We start from the raw sequence: 23,144 nt of genomic DNA, 5'->3' as shown, positions 1-23,144 counted from the left end.
CACATGCTTTCCATACGAATTCCATATCGCACCACCAACAAAACGATAAGGGGGCACACACACACACACAAACATACATACATGCATAGACGCAGTAACGCGCTCTCTTTTACTCTCACCCCGAAAAAAAAAACTGCACATGCGCAGGAGACGTAAATATAGCAAGCAGCAGCTGCAGCAGGCAATTCGATGACGATAACATTAGAATGCTATCAAATTTTAGCTAGTCTAGGAAACCACAAGCATTTAAATAGTAAATAATTATACAAATAATTAAACTCACAACAAATATGCGCATTTAACGGCACATTGAAATGTGCTTTGAGGATAATCTTTAAATAGCGTGGCGCACATGCACGCTAGATGGCGCCAGCTCGTGCATAAAGTGTTGCATACGTTTAGGCTGTCGATTTAATTTAACGTGTTTTTAAATAATGCCAAGCAAGCCATTTTAATTGGCAACTCTGTGCGCTGTGCACAACCCTAGAATAATGATTGCTGCTGCTGCGCGAGAGCAATATGGAGTATCTGCTGCTGCTATCTGTGGCGGCAGTCTCGTGTCAAGTGCGTGCGAACCAACAACCAACGCTTAAACGTGGCGCCGGCAAATGCAACATGGTCACATCGACATCATCATCGTCATCATCAAGAACATCGTCAAGAGCACAAGCATCAGCAGCAGCAGCAGCAGCAGCTAACACGTTAAAAGTGAGCAATTGTTGTGCGCTGCCATTGCGAGCCAATTTCTGGGTTAACACATAATAAAATATGCAAGCATCCATCTACCAAATACAAAAGGGGGTAACAAATGTTTCGTTTTTGCAAACATTTAACATGCAAATTACATATGTATGTAAATAAATAAAAGTGGGCAGCATTGTGCAATATTGGCAAACGAAAGAAAGAAAGAAAGAAAAAAAGACTAAGAACACATTCTCGACATCCTTTTGCAATCTGAATTGAGTTAGGCAGCTGAGCGTGTGGCATGCGCACATCGCATCCTGACCTACATTCCAATTATTGGTCATCTAAGCAGCATCAGCAGCAGCAGAAGCCAAGTAACATAGTCGCAAAGTGGAAGACCAACAAATAAAAACACTCTCACACACACACACACACACACACACGCAAATATAATAAAAGAAAAAAGAAAATACAAATAATAAAAGTGTTGCTAATAAAATGTGAACGATTTCAGTGAAATGGCCAGCAATCGATGAGAGCAAACACTCTGAATACAACTCAAGCTCAAGCTCAAAAAAAAAACAACCAACAACAATAAAAAAAACTCAATGCATCGCCACAAAAAATCTCGCACGCATCTCGAATCTCAATCTCAATCAGAATCTGAATCTCAAACACAAACTCAAATAATATGTTGAAAGCGATTCGAAAGTGATGCAAAGTTGTCGATTAGATAAAGAAACCATAACAAGGAGCAGCCTAAGGACAAAAGCATAACAAGGACAAGAACAAGTTCAACTAAAAGAAGCAAACGAAGAAGAGCAACAACAACAACATCATCAACAACAACAACAACAACTATTTGCATTCCAAGCACTTTCATTATATGTGCATATGCTGCGGTGAGTTTTCCCTTTCCGCTATCAACTTTCAGCTTTTCCTCCTCCATTTTCCATTTCCCTCCCCGTCCTGCATCTGCATCTCTTGATGACGAACTCTTGACACCTTTGATTGACGTTTCAATTGATTTTGCAGTGATGAAATCTAGATTATTTTGGATATTTGCAATTATATATTCATCGCTACATCACATAGGCTCCGGATCCACCTCGACGACATGTGAGTTGCTCTCTCTCTCTATTTGAAATGTCAATTTTTTAAGTTAAAGTTGATTTATGTTTAATGCTCATAGAATCAAGAATAGTTATTTGGGTGTTATTCAAAGTGTGGCATATGTTTAAGAAAGTGTTGTAACATTTCCGAGGAAAGAACTAACTTTGGAAAGTCCTTAAAGGAATAGAAGTAATGATTATCAAGAAATGAATATTGATTTAAGTAAGTTCTTTAATAACATAGACTCTGCTTGGAGTTTAGCTTCAAGTTTGCAATTGAAAGTTGAAGTTCAATTATAAAAACGATATTCCAAAAAATGTTTTAGCATTGCACATTAACATCTTCTTTATTACTTAAGATAAACGACTTGGTATTAAGATATTTGACCTGAGTAGGAATTCAAAAATATCCCTGAGAGTAATTAAAGTACGGTCTAAGCTTCGATGGGACGTGACCTGGCGCTCTACCAACTCAAGGAAAACTGTAAGGCTAATGTGTGCTTCAATAAACATTGACTTAACCGAAATAACCCACTTTTAAGTAAAGACAGCAGGCTAATGCTCGGCATTTTAACTGGTTACTAGCGGATGTTCATGTAAAGCTAAGCATCACAGATAGTGAATGATCATTTCCGAAATTAAGGAAAGATTGCAGCTTTTCCTCTTTGTATGTCCAACATTATCCCGACTCCGGGATTGAATTGCAGTGCCTAAATGATCTACGCCATCTTCGGGCTGGACACTACGAATAGTGATCAGTGTAGAAAATGTAACGAGTCCGGAGTTAAGGAAACACTTCTCTGTAGATGCCAAGCGTTATCCCGACTCCGGTTAAAAAACCTCGATTCGTCGTGCAACAACGATCCAGGATTTTGCTGACTTTTGCCAAAAAATACATCCACATTGTGCCAATTCTGAAACGAAGCCAATTATACCTGTACAGCTAAGGACCTCCATTGGTCTAAGCTCCGCCCTTCTTAAGAGCACCCGGTTCTACCTAAGACCTAAGAACTAATGCTGAAATGCTGAATGTTAGTGGAATTGTATTATATTAAGTAGGGAAAATATCCCTAGAATTAAGAATCAAGAATTTTATAATACAGAAGTGCATTCCTTACCTGTAAATATTAAAAGATATCTAAGGTAAACTGAACGTATCAGATTGTAAGCTATAAAAAAAGAGTTGAGAAATAATAATTATTATATTTATATCTTTACCTTAAGTTATTAAGATAATATTCCGATTTAACATTGAATATCTACTACTTTATTTATGTTAGATTCTTATAAGTGTGATATATCAAAATTGAGCAAAGTGAGTAGAATTGTGTTGTTTTGAAAAGGGAAAATTTCGGTTTCCTTAGAATCCTTCCTTACAAAGTGTTAGTACAGAAGAACATTAGTTACCTTTTAATATTCAAATTTATATAAGGTAAACCGAACCTATTGTAATCGTAAATACACTATTCAGAAATTATAGTTTTCATATAATATAATTTACACAGATTAAGAAACAATTTGGAGATGAAAAACCTTAAGTTATAAGTTATAAGAAAGTATTCCGATATTAGTCTATACTTAATTGCAATCTGTAAAAATGATTTGAATACTTCATTAATTTTCAGGTCAGGCCAAATTGAAATGAATTATGTTTTCTACTATACAAAAATACTGAAATCTCACAAATTGCTGTTGTTGCAGTAAAACGTCCCCGAGCTGGCGATCCGTTTGACACGTTTCCGAAAAACTTCTGGCAGGAGTTCTCGTCGCCGTTCACAGACACGCCCGAGGATGAGGAACTGGAGGTCACCGAGACGACAACGCACGAGCCATTTCCGTTCTTTGCCGATCCGTATACGACAATCAACATAAGCACACAGCTCTCATCGAATGTGTATCTGCATTGTCGGGTCAATGATCTGCAGGGCAAGACGGTGTCGTGGATGCGACGCAAGGGCGACGATCTCGCCCTGATCACATTTGGCCAGCACACATATAGCGGGGATTCGCGCTATTCGCTGGAGTTTGAGGAGCCCAACGATTGGAAGCTATTGATACAATTTGCCAATGAACGTGACGAGGGTCCCTACGAGTGTCAAGTGTCGTCGCATCCACCGTTGGTACTCTTAGTATACCTAACTATAATTGGTAAGTGAAAAAGACATTGTCGTATAGTCGTGTAGTATTAATCTTTGCTTTACTTACTCAGTTCCTCATGTGGAAATTCTCGATGAGCGAGGATCGGCCACACCGGAGAAATACTACAAGGCTGGTAGCACCATTGAGCTGCAGTGCGTCATCTCGAAGATACCACATCCATCGTCCTACATCACCTGGCGCCATGGCGTACGCTTGCTCAACTACGACACCAGTCGCGGTGGCATTAGGTAAGATTAATTTCCTCCTTCATAACTTCCTTCCTTCCTTCCTTCCCTGCTAATTCTCTCCCTTCTTTGCAGTGTCAAAACGGACATGCTGCCAGGGAGAGCCTTGAGTCGTCTCTACATTGCCAATGCGAATCGCCAGGACACTGGCAACTACACCTGCATGCTGGGCAACGAGATAACCGAAACTGTTGTAGTGCATGTGCTAAATGGTGAGTCAAAACGGAAAACGGAAACGCGAGACAGAGGGAAGCCATTTTATGCACCTAGAAGGGACAACGAACTGTCCTCTGTCCCACTGTTTGCTTCACATTTGTAGTTTAAGGAAAGGGAAAAGAATGAACACAATGTGAGGCAGAAGCCTGTGAAGAGGTTGTGAAAGTGCAAGTCGATTTCATTGTAGTCCCAACTCAACTTTTCCTTTCAACGCAATTTATTAAAGCATGCTTTTAGGCGCACGCTGATTTCGTAGAACAGTTGCTGGGCTTCAGCTATGGCTCAAAATTAAAGCATACTTTTAGGTGCGTTCGAACTTCGAACTAAACTATTTGTGGACAGCAACATCCGCATTTATTAATACGGCAGTCATTGTGTGTGGCTTCTTCCTCATTTAATGTTATTTGATAGGCTTCTTTTATTTATGTCGATTTTTAGCCTTTGGTCAATGAACTATATGAAAATACTTTATTGTTGAAGCTTATGCTCAATCAAAAGATTCTTTCCCTTTGTATAGTAAGTTATAGAGCTTAGTTTTCAAAGTTTGCTTTAAGTTTTAAGTAAACTAAGGGTTGATCTCTGAAGTAAGAATGCACTCTGTGGTGTGTTTTAAATTTAGTAATATACCATATATAGCAGTTGGTACAATTTTAGTATTTTTGTATATTCATTATTTTAATATTTATAGCGCGCTGTTTTGCTTTTATTCAAAATGGATATCTCACAGTCGAGCACACTCCATTGTAGCTTTCGTATATGAAAATACTTGATTGTTTAAGCTTATTTCTCAATCCAAAGTTTCCTTTTTCTCTTTTTGTAGTAAGTTATGAAGCTTAGTTTTAGTTTAAATACTAATAGTTGATTTTGTAATGTCTCAATGTCATTATAGAGAACTTTATTGAGCAAACTTATTTTATTTAGACAATAGCTATAAAGATCACTTTATTAGGTTAATGAAAAATCGCCCTTAAAAAAGTAAAATATACGCCAAGTAAACTAAGAGCTGATTTATGAATAAATGAGAAAAAATGATTAAATATTATTATTTAAATATGAATTATAAAATAAGTAAGGAACAAATATGAAATATTATTATTAATTTTTTTTGTTATGATTTCTGAATAATAATAAGAAATAAGTAACTTTTATTATTTATTTTATGTTATGATTTTTGAATAAGTAAGGAAATATTATTATTCAAATCTGAAATTTAAAATAAGTAAGGAATAAGTATGAAATATTATTATTTTGTTTTTTGTTATGATTTCTGAATAAGTACAGAAAAAGTATGAAGTATTATTGTTGATTTTTTGTTATGATTTCTGATTAAGGAAGGAACAAGTTTGTACTATTATTTTGTTATTTGTTCTAATTTCTGAATAAGTAAGGGAAAAATATGAATTATTATTATTTAAATATGAATTATAAAGTAAGTAAGGAGCAAGTATGAAATATTATTATTAATTTTTTTGTTATGATTTCCGAATAATAATAAGGAACAAGTATGAAATACTACTATTTAAATCTGAATTATAAAGTAAGTAAGGATGAAGTATGAACTATGTTATGATGTGAATTGTTATTTCTGTTTAAAAATCTGTAATCCGTAATCTGTGAATGATTTCTCTTCGTATTTTTCAGGTGAGGAACCCGCTGCAATGCAACATGCGAATGGAACGCGATTCATGTCGAGTCCCGTAACTATGGTTGTGTTTTTTATAATATTTGCGATAGTGAAACCGTTCCAGCGATGACAACATTCAGAATGACAACAAATCGATGGTAAACGGTAAGGCTATCAACAAAATATTCAAAACAGAAGAAAACTTCAAATGTCAGTAAATGTGGGGAAAAGTATGATGGGAAAATGCAAAAACCAAAACATAAAAAAAAAAAAACAAAACTAAAACAAAAATCAAAAAAACATAAAACAAAAAAAAAAAACATTGAACAAAAATCTTGTCCAGGATTGCATTTTCAACTTTTACTCTAATCATGGGTTGTTTAAAAATACATAGCATAAATGAAATACTAAAAGTAAGATTAAGAATAACAACAGAAAATATGTATTTAAAAAAGACATATATAGAAATCAAAAGAAAACAAAAAACAAAGTCGTATATAAGGGCGTACGCAAAAATACCATAAAAAACTAACAAAAAAAAAATGAAATACCTAAAGAATTGATTTTGCAATTGAAAAAAAAACGAAAAAAATTGAATGTGAATACAATTTAAACTCTGATGCGTACTACTCAAAGGCCGTGTTTTTGTTGGCTATTATAGTACAGTCCCCCGATTCCCACTTCCCCTGTTCCTATCCTATCCATAACCCATAATATATGCTAATTCCATCCATCGCCTATTTTCGTATTCGAAATTCGAAACCAAAAACAAAACTTCCTCTGCATTTTAATGGTTGTAGCTTCTTGACAAAAAAATCAAATGGCATATCAGTTGGGATCATTGGCAAATGTCTTTTATCTAGCCTTGCAGAGCATATAAAATATGAAATCTATAATAAAAGAGGTTTCTTTTCTTGTCCGTTGTTCCGTTCTCGAAGTTTTATTTGAAATTGGAAAAAGTTCAATTCATATTTGAAACCCTTTGTGACTTGAATTGATATTATCCAAATTTTGGGTTTTCTTCTTTTTATTCCTATTCCCATACAACAATGAAACAATCGGTCCAAAAATTGTGTTTGTTTCTTGTGTGTTATCTCTGCAAGTGTATTTAAACTTCGGCTTGCCGAAGGCAGCTTTTTTATTTCTCGTTTAAAATAATTCCCATTTAAGCATTTGATGATTTTAGTTAGATTCTTGTTACTTCATTCAGTCAACAATGTCTTATAGTTATACTGCATATATCATAAAATAAAACAAAAACAAATACTGATGTAGACCATATAGGCGGACTGTAGAGCAAACCCAAAACCCTAGAAATATTGAAAACCTAAAAACAACAAGTCGAAAATAACGGAATAACGGAATAACGAAAATAATGCCATTAAAAATGGGATACATATCTTTTAATTAGAGAACAAATTGTTGTTAAAAATCAGTTAGGTTGCGGAACCAATGACCATTTTGACCATCGTCGTATCGTAGTAGGATCTCTTTGGTATCTCTTTGATTAGAGAGAGAAAGAGAGTAAACACGGACCAATGGGTAAAAATTCTTGAATGATTTGTCCCCTCTCCCCCCCCTGTCACATCACATAATGCATCCGACATATTCTTTTGGTATTCACATAGTAAATAGAGTTTAAATTTCGATCTTTAACGCTTTATTCCCGTTCGCTTGGATCATCATTAATCATCTCCTATGTAATATCGGTCTGTTAGAGCAACAAACTATTTCCCTATTCAAAACTTCAGCTCCCATATATTTGGTATTAACTCTCTAAAAAAACAAAAACAAAAAAACTAAATTAAATTATATATACGATGTGAAAATCAAATGGAAAGCAAACAAAAAAAAGATGTAATTGTTAAGAAACTATTATAAACTTGGCTAATTTTGAATGGTCCATAGTAGTTATTGTAAATTATTCAATTGATGGCAAAGAGGGGGCGTGTCACGAATACCGCCCACGATTTATTATATTTGTATAATTAACATGATTATAATTCGTGGTGATTATTATTACATACATACATACATGCATATATATAATTATGATTATTATTGATTATTGATTATCGATTATTGATTACTGATTATCGATTATTGATTGTGGAGTATGCCCTTAAATACAAACAAATGTTGGAGTGAGATAATGAAACAATACTTAGAGACTAAAGAAAGTGACGAAACTTTTAGAAGCATTTTGGTTACACAAATATTTAAGAATTATTACAACAACAACAAAACTAAACGAAACAAAACAAAACAAAACAATTGATATTAAATAACTAACGTAATAAAAATACAAAACATATTTATGTATACGGCCGTCAAATGTCAATGCCGTTATTTCTATAATAATGCAAAAATTGTATAAAACCAAACACACACACATTCACATATTCATCTTACACACACACATCCATGCATATGCATCTCACTTATTCACTCTCACACACACACACTCGCATTCATTCACAAACATTTGTTTTTTCTATTAAAAAAAAAAGAAAGAAAATTTAAAATCGATTCAAGTAGTTTTAATTTTGAGCAAAACAAAACTAAATACAAAGTCGAACCAAATAAAGGATCAAATAAACTTTTTTCTGAAAACATGGCGCTTCCGATATTGCGAATTATCGATAATTTCACAGCAGAGCAACTGATTTTAAGCTCGGAATAAAGTCGATAAGTTATCGATATTCTGCATAAAAGCTAATGTGCGGTAAATTTAAATTACATTTTCTTGACTACTTTTTGTGCCTTTGCTTGGTAGAGTTAAAAAACCATTTAGTTACAAATTAAATATTTATATATTCATTCAGGGAGTTATGTATATTATGTACATAAACATAAAACAATGTTCTTGATTAATTTCCAAAAAATTAATTAAATATACTGCGCTAGTTTAGATTATAAGTTATATGATCAACAGCTCTTAGCCCTCGTAGAACACATCGGCGTCCGTGAACATTTTAATCGGTTGACCAGCCGTGGCATTATCTGTCTCCATCATTTCCTCATCGCGACAAGATGCCGCTTGGAGTTCTCGCCTAATATCTGGCGTCATCTTGGGATGAGATTTCTTTCTGCAAGTGCAAAGAAGTTTCGTTACATTTCGAATTGAAAATTGGCTTGTTTTTGACTCACTTCAAGAGCTGCAACAATGCCTCCTTTTGTTCGGAAGAGATGTCGTTCTTGTAGCGCTGTGCGAATGTCAGAAGACTTTGATGCCACAACACGGGCAATTCGCGTCTATCGTTCTCGAATCTGCAAAAGTATTAAGAAAAGTATTTAATAACGATTTCCTGATGATAAGAAGTGAACTAAGCACCTGATGAAATGATGCACGGCTGCATCGATGACACGATACGGCAACGCATAACGTTTGTCCAGGAAATAACGTATGAATATCGAATTGGCACCCGAATAGCTCATCTCACAGATCTTGAGCAGGCAAGCCGATGAATGCAGCACCGGAATCGAGCTTCTGGCCACAATGCTGCCAAAGATGATCGCCTCACGCAACGTACAATCGCCGCCCTCCAGCAGTGGCAATATGATGCCCTTCATGAATGCCGCCGGCTTGAATAGAGCACGCTTCAGTGCATTATACAGATGCATATTGAGCTTCTTGTACTCGCAAAGATCATCGCGTACACGTGGCAACAGCACCAGATTGTAGAAACGCTGTGCCATCGCCTGGGACAGCACCGAGCAGAAGATGCGTGTGCCCTGGAACATGGCAGCAGCGCTCCAATTGTGCGGCTCCGTGATGAACAGAATCTGCTCCCAATTACGCAGCTTGGGTATGATCTTGAAGGCCTTGGGGATTTTGCCGCTGCGATAGCGTTTGAGGACATCGCGTACACCTTCGTACATCTCCTTGACTTTGGGATCGATTTCTTCGATCTTTAGTGAACCCTCGTCCGAGATCTTTGTGTGTATATCCGCCTCCTTCTCCTGGATCTTTTGCATTATCATCTGCGATAGCTGCAGGGTGCGTTTGCCTTCTTTGGCAGGCTGTGCGAAACGTTCGAAGGCGGCAACATCGTCGTCATCCATGCCCAGATCGGCCATAAAGTCCGTTTCACTCACATCGGGCTCATCCTGTTCAATGTTATCGTCTAATAGTGAGAGGAGAGATTTATGATTTGTATTCATACAATTGCAGTTTCAATTTTACTTACGCAAATTGAAGTTGACGCTGCGTTTGGGAACCAAACTGGGAAAGTTCTCCTCATCCATTTCCAGCTGTTGTTGTCTGGCTGCGGCCAGAATCTTTTGACTGCTTTTTGTGTCTAGATTCTGCAAGTGAAGTTTTTCTGTTAAACTTTGTTTTCGTTGCTTTTTTCGATTTTATCACTTACCGGTGATTCTTCAGCACGCAACTTGACCTTATCCTTATTTTTGGCTTTGGACACTTTGCCTTCTGTGATTTGTTTCTCCAAGTTGACATTTTTAATTGTCGCCACGTTTGCTTTCTTAGGCTTGCCCATGATTATATTTTTTTCCTCTGCTGCTTGGTTTTTAAAACTTGTCTTGCAATAACAAAAAAACAAAGTGAGCTCGCACAACACGTGTTGTAATCGTTGTTTATTGTGAGTGGATCACCCTGTGGCTACATTCAAACGCATGGTCACTCACATTTTTGACAGCTGTTGTACGCATGTATGCATTAATGTTATCGATGTTACTGTTAAAAAATTAAAGATGATTTTTTGATAGCTTGGTATATTTATTTCGCGAAAGATACATCGTTGCTATTATTGCAAATCGTTATTTTTCGAATAATTTTCAATCATATATTAAATTATTTTGATTATTAGAAAATTGAATATCAATTACTATATAATGACAATTTAGTTATGTATGTATATGCATTGAGCTATCACTTTACGCCAAATTTATAAGGTTTAAGCATGTAATTGTGGCTTTCAAAGAGGGACCTTTGAAATGGGGCTATTATTATTATTTAAAATCATTGTGTAACAGCAAATAATATATTAACTTTTTGCAAGATATCTTTTCAATGTTGACGCCACTGCATTTTTTATATTTTCCTGATTTAATATATTTGTTTACGTTGCCCGTTAAACCGTTTAATATACAAGTCTTGAAAAAAATTAAGCTATCAAATAACACAATTATTTATATGACTTTAATTCATTATTTATTGAATTTATAAGTTTTCTACGTATTTGTACTGAAGTATGCGAAAACATCGAAAGCGCCTATTATATATCGATTGCCAAAAAATAAGTAATAATCGATACAAATTTTCAAGTTAATCGATTTTCGCCCACCCCTATTTCCCTTACCCAGTCTGTGTTTGACAAGACCGTTTCTTTTTTTTTCTGTGTTGATTGCAGCAAGACCAACATAATGAAGGTGTGCAAAATTTTTGTGAAAAATATTATAATAAACAAAGTGAACAAGCAAAATAATGTGTTAAACATTTAGAATAATGCCTAAACTAGTGCAAATAACAAATGATGCATGAAAAACTCAAGTGATTACCTTTAAAATACGCGATAACAATTTCCCGGTCAACATAGACATAGTTTTTTTTTTTGTATACATATAATATGTGACAACAAAATTGTTAAAGTCCATCTTCGGAACTGATGAATATGTGTGTTTAATTGCAGCTCAACGTTTCCTATCCCGCTACGGGATGCCAAAAGCTGTTCGAGGTTGTCGATGAGCACAAACTGCGTGTGTTCTACGAGAAGCGTATGGGCCAAATTGTGGAAGCCGATATTCTCGGTGATGAGTGGAAGGGCTACCAACTGCGCATCTCTGGCGGCAACGACAAGCAGGGTTTCCCCATGAAGCAGGGCGTGCTCACCCACGGTAAGCATTTCTGAGTAAATACCAAAAAAAAAAGAGTTGATTACTTACTCAGTGTTGTTGTTTAGGTCGTGTGCGTTTGCTGTTGAAGAAGGGACACTCTTGCTACCGTCCACGTCGTACTGGCGAGCGCAAGCGTAAGTCGGTGCGTGGCTGCATTGTGGATGCCAACATGTCGGTGCTCGCTTTGGTCGTCATCAAGAAGGGCGAACAAGATATTGCCGGTCTTACCGACACCACAATTCCCCGTCGCTTGGGTCCCAAGCGTGCCAGCAAGATCCGCAAGCTGTACAACCTGACCAAGGAGGATGATGTGCGTCGCTTTGTCGTGCGTCGCCCATTGGCCGCCAAGGACAACAAGAAGGCCACCTCGAAGGCGCCCAAAATCCAGCGTCTCATCACACCCGTGGTGCTGCAGCGCAAACACAGACGCATTGCACTGAAGAAGAAGCGCCAGCAGGCTTCCAAGGAGGCTGCCGCCGACTACGCCAAGCTGTTGGTGCAGCGCAAGAAGGAGTCCAAGGCTAAGCGTGAGGAGGCCAAGCGTCGTCGCTCTGCCTCGATCCGCGAATCGAAGAGCTCCGTTTCAAGTGACAAGAAGTAAAGAGAGAAACCACAAACACCACAAAATGTGAAATGGTCAAAACATCTGCCCACATCGTCTAAGAACCTAATTTGTAGCCATTTGTTAATAAATATGAATGGTAAAAGAAAATAACACAAAAAACACTCCTAAATTCAATCAAAAACCCTTTTTTTTGTTGTTCTCGTGCAAATGTGTTTATCCGCAAAAAAGAAAAGTGAATCAACAACATTTCTGTCGCCATGTGGATGCTGCTCAAGTGAGGAGTTGAAATTGCACAGGGTATTGTTGGAGTTAAGATGCCGCAAAATGTGGCAGCAGCAAAATCAGCTCAACACACGTGAGTTGACTAGTGAAGTTCTTGATGCTTGTTCAATTGAATTGATGTTGGATTTTTAACAATTGATTCCCAATTTTATGGGTTTTTTATTCAGCCATGTTTATCTAAGCTAATTTAGCCATCAAATTTGTTAACACAGTCCATAAAGGCTTTTGAATTGAGCCAAATTCTATTTAAAGTCAAGGTTCGCACACGTGTTTCAAAAGTTAGTGAAGATATTTTCTAAAAACAAAAATGCATCCCGATTGTGTGAAGTTAATGTAAAATTTAGTAGCGAAATATTTTTCAAGGAAGAAAGCAAATTTGATGTGAATCCTCTGAGCTTCGGAATACCTCAGACTCAGGTAAACTAATATTATTTACTTTAATACGCAAAGTTGAGATAAAGTCATATTAGAATAGTCTCCCATAACGCCGTATCTTCCATCTCACTCTTAATCATCTTAGATTAAAGAAAATACAAGTTTTTGATTCAGTTTTTTATTTGTGAAATTCTGTTTGATAATCTAGCATAGGACAAAACCATAAACATTATACAAATCAGCTACAAAAAACAGAACGAATCGACTAAATGTATATATCGTATATATGTTTCTTTCCGATTTGTAGATCAACAACTCTCTTTCATTTTCATGTGTGTTTGGAATTCTGCAGGTTCTGCAACAGTTCTATATAGTAGTCGTATATATATACTATATATATATAAATATGTATCAGTTTAAAGCAATAAGAATGTATATATATATATATCAATTTGGGGAGGCAGTTGGATGAGCTTTCCCGTTTGCCACATGCAACACGTTAATACATCAATCCCATCATCATAATCTAGCTGGAAGTTATCTATTGGCTGTTTCAACCGGTGCAGCTGTTGCTGTTGCTGCTGCTTCAACGGGCGTCTCATAGCGCGCTAATTTGGCCTCCTGATCCGCGAGCAGTTCGAGCAAATCCTCCTGATCCTTTTGCGTGGCACGCAGCGATTCCTGAGCGCCATCGGCACGCTGCTTTTCCGCTGCCAGCTGCTGACGCAACGTCTCTAGCTCCTTGGTGAGACGTATGTTCTCTGCGAAATACATGTTTGCCTGATACCGCGCCGCATTCAGCTCCTCATCCTGCACCACCGCAACGCCAACAGCACCGTTGTGTGCAGGTGAATCAGTAGAGTGTTGTTGCTGTTGTTGTTGCTGTGCAGCTGCTGCTGTCAATTGCGCCTTGAGCAGCGTATTCTGATCGGCCAACTGTGCTTTCAGTGTTTGCTCCTGCTCCAGTTGTTGCTTCAGTTCGCTGTGCTGCTGTTCCAGCTCCTTGGCGGACTGCTGCAACGTCTGGATCTGTGTGTCCATGCCACGTATGATGCCCTTGTATTGGGCCACCAATGCCGATGCCTCCGAGCTGAGCGTCAGTTCGGTCAGCTCAATGCCATCCACATCGAAGCCGCTCACGAGCTTGGCAATCAACGCCTCCAGTCCCTTGTAGAGTTTGCAGTACTCGTAGTCCAGCAGGAGTTCACTGGCGCCCTTGGCACGGATCTGTGCCTGTTTGCAGGCCCGACTGTAGGCCTCATGGCGCGACACCTCGCTCAACTTGTTGCAGAACGTCTCCTGGCCGATGCGCTTGATGATCAGCTGGCTGATGTCTTCGCGTCGCTGATTGGGCAGCGAGTTGTCGTTGAACTGTATGCAGAGACCCATCAGAAAGGCGCACATGCCCTGCACCAGATACTCGCGTTCGTCGTGCTCATTGGCGCACAGCTGAGCCGTTAGATACGCCATCGTTCCTTGGGTTTCGAGGAGCGCTTTCACAGCACCGGGACAATGGGCCAACCACACGCTGAGGAGCATCAGGAGACCGACTTTGCTCTGGAGTCGATAGCGTTCCTGTTGCATCAGATCGGTGCATTGCTCCAGCAAAGTGATGGGACGCACGCCTCCAGGTGTGGCCAGGAGCACACGCAACAGCTCCTCCTTCTGGGCCACATTCTCCACGAGAGTGTGCATTATGGCCACCGCCGAGAACCAATTGGCCAGCGTATCGGTGGAGAAGAGACCGGTACACAGCAGTTGACCCGTCGACAGCGAACTCACATCGCTGGCACTCGAGGGGAGCAGCGTTTGGACGACGGCGCGTTGACCATCCGAGTTGCGATACAAATAACATTCGAAGCAATAGAGCACAGCGCAACGGAGCGCCAGCAGTTGCTTCTCATTGATCATCGACATCAGCAGCACCACGATGGCGGGGCGTGGCGGTTGGCTGGGCGCCAGGACACGACTCAGTTCATCCTGATTGTCGCGATCGCCACGCACAACTTCAGCCACCGCATTGATCGTCTCGGTGAGGATGTCTGCTGGCACGCCGCTGCTCATCAGGATGTCACAGAGGGCCTGGAGTAGTTGGGATTTCTGCATGACCCGCTGACAAGCGTTGACCACCTGCTGTTGATTGCTGGGCGTGACCAGGGCGCGCACCACCTGCAGCAGACAATGGAAATTGGAGACCTTTTGCGGTGTCCAGACGCCGTCGCCATCGAGATCATTGCTTGCACTGCCGTTGTTGTTGTTGAGCACAAACATGGGCGCCAAGCGTTGGATGTAGGAGCCCTCTTTGAAGAACTGCTGATTGCTGGAATTGTTCTTGAGCAGGTTCAACAGCAGGATGAGACAATCCTCGACAACAATGCCACCGTCGGAGCAACCCTCTTCGCGCACAATATCAAACAGACGATCGAAGGCATTCTCAAAGGCAACAATCTTCTGGATATTCGAGTTGCCTTTGGTCAGTTCGATGAGCAGCAGCAGCACATCGTTGCGTATGACCTCGCGACTGTCGGTGAGCAAATCCATTAGCTTGGACACGCCCATCGGGCTGACGAGCACCAATTCCTGCAGTTCCCGTGTCTTGTTCGCAATCAGCGATGTGATCAATTGAATTGCAGCGCGACGCACACGAAAATCGTATTCATCCAGATAGCCCATGACGAGTGTAACGTGTTCGGGACTCTTGATGAACATCTCGGTGAATTGTTCGCCCACATTGACCGAGACAGCCGGGTTGTCGGCCTCCTCATCGAACTCTTCGCTGGTGACAATATTGCACAGTGTGTCGAGAGCATAGCTAATGATTTCGGCATCTTGTCCATCGTTTTGCAGCACTTGGACCAACGGTGGCATACCCTGGGCACCCACTTCGATGCGGTATTTGCGTGACAGTGCTTTCAATGCCCGGCAAGCATCGCGTCGATCCTCGAGCAGCGTTGAGCTGAAAACACGATCGACCAGCTTCTCAACGGTTTCTGCTGCGCTTGGCTGTTGGCCGGGCTCGCTGCTGCCCAGCACCGTTTTGATGCCGCTCTTGAGGAACTCCATGCACACACTTGCCCGCTGGCTTGCTGCTCAAATTGTTAACGACGTGTACTTCAATATGTTATTGTTTGGCGTCGATTTCGCTTACATTTAGCTGACACGTCAATTTTTTTTGGGTGTAAAAAGAACGTATGTTATTCACCAGTGTGTACACACAGTGCGCTTAAGAAAATATTACAAATTGCCTGTTAACCAAATGAATGCTATTCAGCGAGCCGCTTTACATTTTTACATATAGTTAATATGTGCACAAAGTTTGTTGGAAAAATGTTGTGTGCATTTTGCGGTTGTGACACTATAAAAATTTGTCATTTTTCGCATTGTTTATTTTTGTGCGTGAACAGTGTGTGCATAGCAAGCGGCAGAAATATATCGAATTGTCGATAATATATAAGTAAACAATATAATGAATTAAATATTAAATGCATTAAACTAACAAAAATGCGCATAATTATGTTATAATAATTGTATTATAATTAATACGTTATTGTGCCTGTGCTAAATATCGATTTTTGGTTGCGTATTATCGGGCGTTTTTTAGTGTCATTCCAGTTGGCGTTTTATAGAAAAATTCTGCGCATAGAGCAATACTGGTTGGAATCGTATTTTTTTTTGTTGTAACATTTTGGGTGTTTTTGTTTGTGTTATGCATTTGTTAATTAAATGGGATGCGGCTTAACGAAAAAATGCAAAACGTGTAAATCGTGAGCATACAAGATGAATGCTGCACAACAACGGCTGCTGCTCCCGCTGCTTCTGCTGCTGCAGACGTCCATTGTTGTTGTGCAGGCAATGTGCCCCACAAAATGCAGTTGCAAGAACATTTCGGAAAATATACAAACGTTGCGTGTGCGCTGCGACGAACAGCATATTGTTAACTGGCAGGAGCTGCAATTCGGCGACGATGTGCACCTCATAAGCAGCATGTAAGTCCACCACACAATACAAACAAAGTACATTCATTTATTGCCCCCCATTTTGAATCGCACAGCAATGCGAGCAAAAACGCCATTGCTCAAGTCAGCGAAGAGGACTTTAAAACCTTTACGAAACTGGAACGCTTGGACTTGTCATCGAATCTGCTCAGCGAACTGGACAAACACAGCTTTGGCAGCAGCCTAGCAAATGTGGTGCGCCTCAAATTGGCCAACAACTCGATCAGTCATATTTACGAAGGCGCCTTTGAGCTGATGCCCAAACTCAAGCAGCTGTAAGTTTTTAACAATTTGTTGAATGAAAAACTCTTGCTACATCAATGTGTTCCATTAGTGACTTGTCGAACAATCCGCTGGCCTGCGATTGCGGTCTAATCTGGCTGATTGCCTGGTCAAATGCACGCGATGTGCGCCTTCATCCGGCACCCAAATGCGAATCTCCGGTGAATTTTCGCGGTATGCCGCTGAAAAAACTGAAAGTGGGCATTGATTTCCGTTGCGAATCGCTGCTGCAGCCGCTGCTCGAATTGGTGCCCAAGCAGAATCAGGTAAGCAAGCAAAATAGTTCCTCTAAATGTAAATGGATAAATCTAATTTGCATCCCATAGATTGCCTTTGAGGGCGACGAACTGCAGCTGAAGTGCTATGCGCCCCGTGTGGCAATTGGAGCACCGCGTGAATCCGAGGATTTGCCCACACGTGCCTATGTATTTTGGGGCTGGTCGGATAAGATACGCCAACAGAACTCCACCGACGACATCATCTATCGCGACCCAACCAAAGTGTTCAACGATGTCAATCTGGATCCGCGGCATTCCACCGATTCGGGCATCTTGAGCTCGATACTACGCATTGGCAGCCTAACACAGAATCACACTGGCATGTGGGATTGCACGCTGCGCAGCCAACAGGCGAATCTATCGCAATCGATAGTGTTGCATGTGGTGGCCAAGGGAACGCTCTATTGCGATGCACTCGTAACGCACACCAACAAAGGCAGCTACCATTGGCCACGGACAATGCGAGGCGAGACGGTGCTGCAAGCATGCGTGGAGGAGCCGAGCGAATTAAGCAGCGAACGGAGGGCAACACATGTGTGTGGCAACGATGGCAAGTGGCAGCAGTTGAACACGGAGAGTTGTGTTTATGTGAGTGAAACGACGCGGATATTCGAGCAATTCGCCAAGGTGAATTTAACGCTAACGAAGGGACAAAATGCGCTGGAGATTGCGCGACGTTTGCACAATTTCACGCACATACAAACGCAGCTGCACAAGATACGTGATCCGATGGATTTGGAGTACATAGCGCGGACGCTGCTCAAGTATTTGGAGCAACCGCTGGAGGCGCATCAGCAGCAGGAGATAAGCTATCTGCTGATGGACATTGTGTCGCAGCTGTTGACGTTGCCGGGCAAACTGTTTGAGGCCGCACAGCGTGAACAACAAACGGGCCACAAGCTGTTGCACATTGTCGAGGCGGCAGCGTTGCATCTGGAGACGGCCACCGAGACGACGACGGATGGCGAATGGCGTCAGCGACAACGCAACATTTTCGTGGAGTTCTTTAACATTAGTCTCGAGCAATTTGTAAGCATGTCATGTGTGTGGCTCGATGGCAGCCTGCGTGGACTGCAGTGCAATAGTGCCAACGATACGATTCCAATGTACGAACACGGCGACATCGATGCGGCAATCCAATTGCCACAACAGCTGCTGCACGAACTAACGAATGTGAGTGCAACGAGTAATTTGCGATTGATGATAACGCTGCATCGCAACGCGAAGCTGTTGCCCGAACTCTTGAACGCCACACAAACGTTATCCTCAGCCATCATTGGAGCGCGTCTCTACAGCAACGAAGGAGAGCTACTCGAAGAGCACCAACATTCGGAGCAGCAACAACAGTCGATGCTTGAGGAAGATGTCTACCAGCAACGCATCACAATAATGCTGCGTGCACATCCGTATCACGATTCGTTGAGTGCACCGCAGCCCGCCTGGTGGGATGCCGAAGAACAGGCGTGGAATACACGCGTCTGTCAGCAACATTATCAGCATCGCACACTCTTAATGTTCAGCTGCAGTCGCAGCGGTTACTTTGGCCTGCTGCAGCGTACCGCTTACCTCAATGACTATCGAAGTGAACTGGCTGGAGCGAGGTTTCGTCACGCTCCTCTTGCTGTTTATGTGGGTTGTGCTGTGCTGTTTGCCTGCGCCTGGTTCAACATTGTCACCTTTGTGGTCTTTGGCTGTGCCATACGCATCAATCGTGTGCAACGTCATGCTTTGGTCAACACTTGGCTGGCTCTCGCTTCGCTGTGCTTGGCCTTTGTGCTGGGCATCTATCAGACAACGAGTCAGCTGCATTGTCGTCTCTTTGGACTCCTCCTGCACTATCTCAGCCTGTGTGTGCTGCTCTGGTTGTGCGTCAGTCTGAGCAGCATGTACAAACGGTTGAGTAAATCAACGACAGCCACTTCGCTGCCACAGCACACGGCAACAACGGCCACAATGGCAGCCTCGCAGCTCGGAGGGATTGCAGCCGGCGCTTCACAGGAGCCGCATCAACGGAAACCTATACTCGGCATCTATCTGGTTGGATGGGGCATTGCTTTGTTGATTTGCGGCATCAGCAGTGCTGTGAATATGTCCGAGTATGCAGCTTATAGCTATTGCTTTTTACACAATGCAACCACGTTGAATGCTTTGCTTGTGCCCGCTGTTATACTCTTGATATTCAGTGGGATTCTGGCGCTGTGCATTTACTATCAACTCAGCCAGCAGGCGGTGAATGTGCTGCAACAACGAGAGCAGCAGCAGCAGCATCAACAACAGCTGGGACAGCGACAGTATTCGGATAACAACACTCAGGCAACGGAGCACATCGATTTGGATTGGCTGGATGCGAATGGTTGTGCCACAAAGGAGGCAGCGCCCAGTTGCTCTGCGTTGCAGTTGCAACTGCAGTTGCAGGAACAATACAGCACACTGAGCAATCCGTTGAGCAGCATCGTCGATGATTACGAACGTTCGAATATGTCGCATCTCCGTGGACATCTCAGCTTTGTGGTGCTCTATGTGGCTGCATGGAGTTCGGCGGCGTTGTATGTGCACAGCGAGGAGCAGCTGTATGTGATGTGCTTTGTGGCCAGCTGCGTGGTGTTGGGACTCTTCCTGCTCCTCTTCTACAATCTGACGCGCAACGATGCGCGACAAGCGTGGACGCAACATCGCTTGGCGCGTGTCAATCGGATGCTTGTTGCCGGCTACAACAATGGAGCAGCAACAACCGGAGGAGGAGGAGTTGCAAATGGAGCTGGAGCGGCAGCTGGGAGCAGCGGCGGCGGCGGCGGTGCTGCCATGATTAGCAACTCGATTGTGGCCTACAAAGCGACGGCAGCAACTGGTTCGCTGTATGAGGCAAACAATTCAACGGGTTCGCGTTCGAATAGCCAATGCAGCAACAAACAACGCAGCAGCAGCGCTCGAAGTATGCGCAGCCAAACACGCAGCAATGGCCAATTGGATTGCACCACGCAGCAGTTGTTGAGTGCTGCATCTGGTAATGGCAATAGTCATGGCATCACCATCATCAATAACAGTAACAATGTTGGAAGTCTGGGGGCCACATCGTTGCTGCATGAGAGCAGCATTCCCAGTGCTGAGCTCTTCTACAATCCCAATCAGATCAATGTGGCCCGCAAGTTCTTCAAGAAACAGAAACGCCTCGCGAAGCGCAACAACTTTGAGCTGCAGCGTCAGGCGTTGCCACAAACGTTGCACAGTCAGCACAGCTTGAGCGATGCCAGCTCCGAGCAGCTTTATGCCCGGCATCACAATGCGATGACTTTGCTTGCCGGTGGCAGCAAAGTGAACAATACGAATTTGCATTATCGCAAATCTCCGACAGCGCTGAAGGAGGCGCCCACACAGCTGGAGGCGTTGCAGTATAAACGTTGTTTTGTGCCCACCACAAAGATTCTCCAGGCGAACATTTATACAAACATACCGGAGACATTGACGCCACAGCATGAGGTGATTAAGCTGCGGACGAGCGGAGTGCGAACGCCTTCGTTGTTGGATGAGACGCTGCATGAGCATGAGGAGCATGAGGATGAACTGTTGACCACGCAGGAGGATGACGATGGCAGTTCGTTGGATGAGCATGCTCCACTCTATGCCAACACAATGCCAGTTAGTACGGTGGAAATCTTTCGCAGCAACAACAACGGAGCCACAACATCAACGCCTGTGGCCAAGAAGCAGCCAAGTTTGGAGGCCATGAACAGTTTGGGTTTGCCGGAGGTAACAACTCCAAAGCAGACGCATCTCAACAGCAGCGCAGCGAGTGAAGCGCTTAGTGTGGCCGAAGAGTCTCCATTGCTGCAAAAGCATGAGGTTTATGTCTCCAATTCACTGCAGGTGACCAACAGCATTCGATTAGAGGATGATTTCCCCAGCGTGCTCATTCGCTACAGTCAACAGCAGCAATCGAAATCGTTGAACAACATTAGCGATATGTTGGCAACGAATGGAGAAGCCGCTTCAGCTGGCGATTCAGCTGCTGGATCAGGAGTTGCTCTTCCTCTCGAAGGCAGCGCCAATTCGTTGCAGAATCTGCCACAGTTGCAGCAACCGTTGCAAGTTGATGTCGCCGCGCATTTTCAGCTGCCGAATGGCACGCGTTTGCTCTCGGCGAGTCCGACGAACGAGAGCGATCTGAACTATCAGAATTCGGAGATTAGCATACGAAGTCACGGTTTGTATGCGCCACAGGCGGATAACGATTTGAATCTCACGCTCACTGATGATTTTCGCTGCTATCAATCGTCGAATGCCAGCGATGCGGATGTCGACATCCTCAACGAGTTTGACGATGAATTTTTGGCCACCAACGAACCGCATTACAATCATCATGTGGCGCTGCTTGGCAATAGCAACAGCAACAGCAATAGCAATAGCAACAGTGGAGCTGGCGAAGCTGCTGCCGAACAGCAACCCGACGAAGATGATGACGAAGATGAGGATGAAGACGGAGATGTTGTGGGGAATGTTGCCACGTCTGACGTCGGCGAGTTGCAGCACGATGACGATGAAGATGAGGAGGCCATGAATCATTCAATCGATGAGCTATACGAAGCCATCAAATGCCGCAGTCCGCTGAAGAGCTGCAGACCCACACAGTTGCCGCCAATGCTGGCGGAGACGAGCAGCAGCAGCTCGGAAAGATTACGCAAGACTGACACAACAGCAACACAATCAACAACAACGATAACAACGAGTGGAGCAGCTGCTGAGGGTGTGAATCTGAATGAAACTGTCGAGGATGACAGCAGCCAGAGCAGCGTCATCTCCTATATTGATCCTAGAGCCAGCAGCGAGCAGCAACAACAACAACATAACAATCCCAGTTAGCTGGACGACAACTAGACTAGAGCTGCAGATGCGAATGGAAATAGAGATACAAAAGGATATAAAGATGCAGTTGTAGCTGAAGATATATATAGGAAGAGAGATGCAGATAGAGTTACAGTTGCAGATACAGATACATATGGAAACAAAGATACAGATGCAGTTGCAGATACATATGGAAAGAGCAAAGCAGATAGAGATACTGATGCAGTTACAGATACATATGGAGATAAAGATTTAGTTGCAGTAGCTGAGACATATGAAACTAGACATGCAAATAGAGATATAGATGCAGATATAGAAACAGTTGCAGATACATTTGGAGGAGATAAAGATGCACTTGCAGTTGAAAATGCAAATGAAGGAGATACAGATACAGTTGCACACACTTATGGAGATAAAGATGAAGTTGCAGTTGAAGATACATATGAAAAGAAATATGTAGATAGAGATATAGATACAGTGGCAGATACAAATGAAGATAAAAATGCAGTTGCAGTTGCAGTTAAAGATACATAAGTAAATCGAGATACAGATGCAGACGCCAGAGCAACGCTTGCTTCTGAAGCCAACTTCTTACAAACTTAACGCAGATATTCCTGTATCTATGTGTATTTCATTAGACTTGACACAGATC

The 23,144-nt window shown here is 42.0% G+C and overlaps 5 protein-coding genes across 7 annotated transcripts; 3 read left to right on the top strand and 2 right to left on the bottom strand.

Annotated features, from left to right (window-relative positions):
• The first annotated feature begins 425 nt into the window (after positions 1-425).
• Positions 426-6,794, top strand: LOC133848447 (peroxidasin). Of its 3 annotated transcripts, XM_062284009.1 has the most exons (7): positions 427-708; positions 1,199-1,586; positions 1,720-1,803; positions 3,498-3,944; positions 4,006-4,183; positions 4,256-4,392; positions 6,038-6,794. In XM_062284009.1, the coding sequence occupies exons 2-7, from the start codon at positions 1,571-1,573 to the stop codon at positions 6,148-6,150; spliced, it is 975 nt and encodes a 324-aa protein (XP_062139993.1). In that variant the 5' UTR covers positions 427-708; positions 1,199-1,570; the 3' UTR covers positions 6,151-6,794. The 3 variants fall into 3 exon arrangements, with proteins under 3 accessions (XP_062139994.1, XP_062139993.1, XP_062139992.1); XM_062284008.1 differs by having other exon boundaries at positions 427-1,586; XM_062284010.1 differs by lacking the exon at positions 1,720-1,803 and having other exon boundaries at positions 426-1,586.
• A 2,015-nt stretch (positions 6,795-8,809) lies between these two features.
• LOC133848416 (bystin) lies at positions 8,810-10,629 on the bottom strand. The gene is made up of 5 exons (XM_062283972.1): positions 10,391-10,629; positions 10,211-10,328; positions 9,355-10,147; positions 9,171-9,290; positions 8,810-9,109 (listed from the first exon to the last, which is right to left on the bottom strand). Exons 1-5 carry the CDS (start codon positions 10,517-10,519, stop codon positions 8,959-8,961), a joined length of 1,311 nt encoding a protein of 436 aa, XP_062139956.1. The 5' UTR covers positions 10,520-10,629; the 3' UTR covers positions 8,810-8,958.
• A 633-nt stretch (positions 10,630-11,262) lies between these two features.
• LOC133848094 (small ribosomal subunit protein eS6) lies at positions 11,263-12,493 on the top strand. The gene is made up of 3 exons (XM_062283485.1): positions 11,263-11,411; positions 11,672-11,876; positions 11,942-12,493. The coding sequence occupies exons 1-3, from the start codon at positions 11,406-11,408 to the stop codon at positions 12,475-12,477; spliced, it is 747 nt and encodes a 248-aa protein (XP_062139469.1). The 5' UTR covers positions 11,263-11,405; the 3' UTR covers positions 12,478-12,493.
• A 767-nt stretch (positions 12,494-13,260) lies between these two features.
• LOC133849561 (general vesicular transport factor p115) lies at positions 13,261-16,456 on the bottom strand. The gene has a single exon (XM_062285726.1). The coding sequence runs from the start codon at positions 16,159-16,161 to the stop codon at positions 13,636-13,638; it is 2,526 nt and encodes an 841-aa protein (XP_062141710.1). The 5' UTR covers positions 16,162-16,456; the 3' UTR covers positions 13,261-13,635.
• A 249-nt stretch (positions 16,457-16,705) lies between these two features.
• Positions 16,706-23,042, top strand: LOC133849560 (adhesion G protein-coupled receptor A3). The gene is made up of 4 exons (XM_062285725.1): positions 16,706-17,084; positions 17,150-17,368; positions 17,428-17,641; positions 17,702-23,042. Exons 1-4 carry the CDS (start codon positions 16,876-16,878, stop codon positions 22,508-22,510), a joined length of 5,451 nt encoding a protein of 1,816 aa, XP_062141709.1. The 5' UTR covers positions 16,706-16,875; the 3' UTR covers positions 22,511-23,042.
• The last annotated feature ends 102 nt before the right edge of the window (positions 23,043-23,144 follow it).

The sequence above is a fragment of the Drosophila sulfurigaster genome, chromosome X, assembly GCF_023558435.1.
Source record: "Drosophila sulfurigaster albostrigata strain 15112-1811.04 chromosome X, ASM2355843v2, whole genome shotgun sequence".
Lineage (NCBI taxonomy): Eukaryota > Metazoa > Arthropoda > Insecta > Diptera > Drosophilidae > Drosophila > Drosophila sulfurigaster.
Note: the sequence above shows the minus strand (reverse complement) of the source record. Positions and strands in the feature narration are given on the sequence as shown.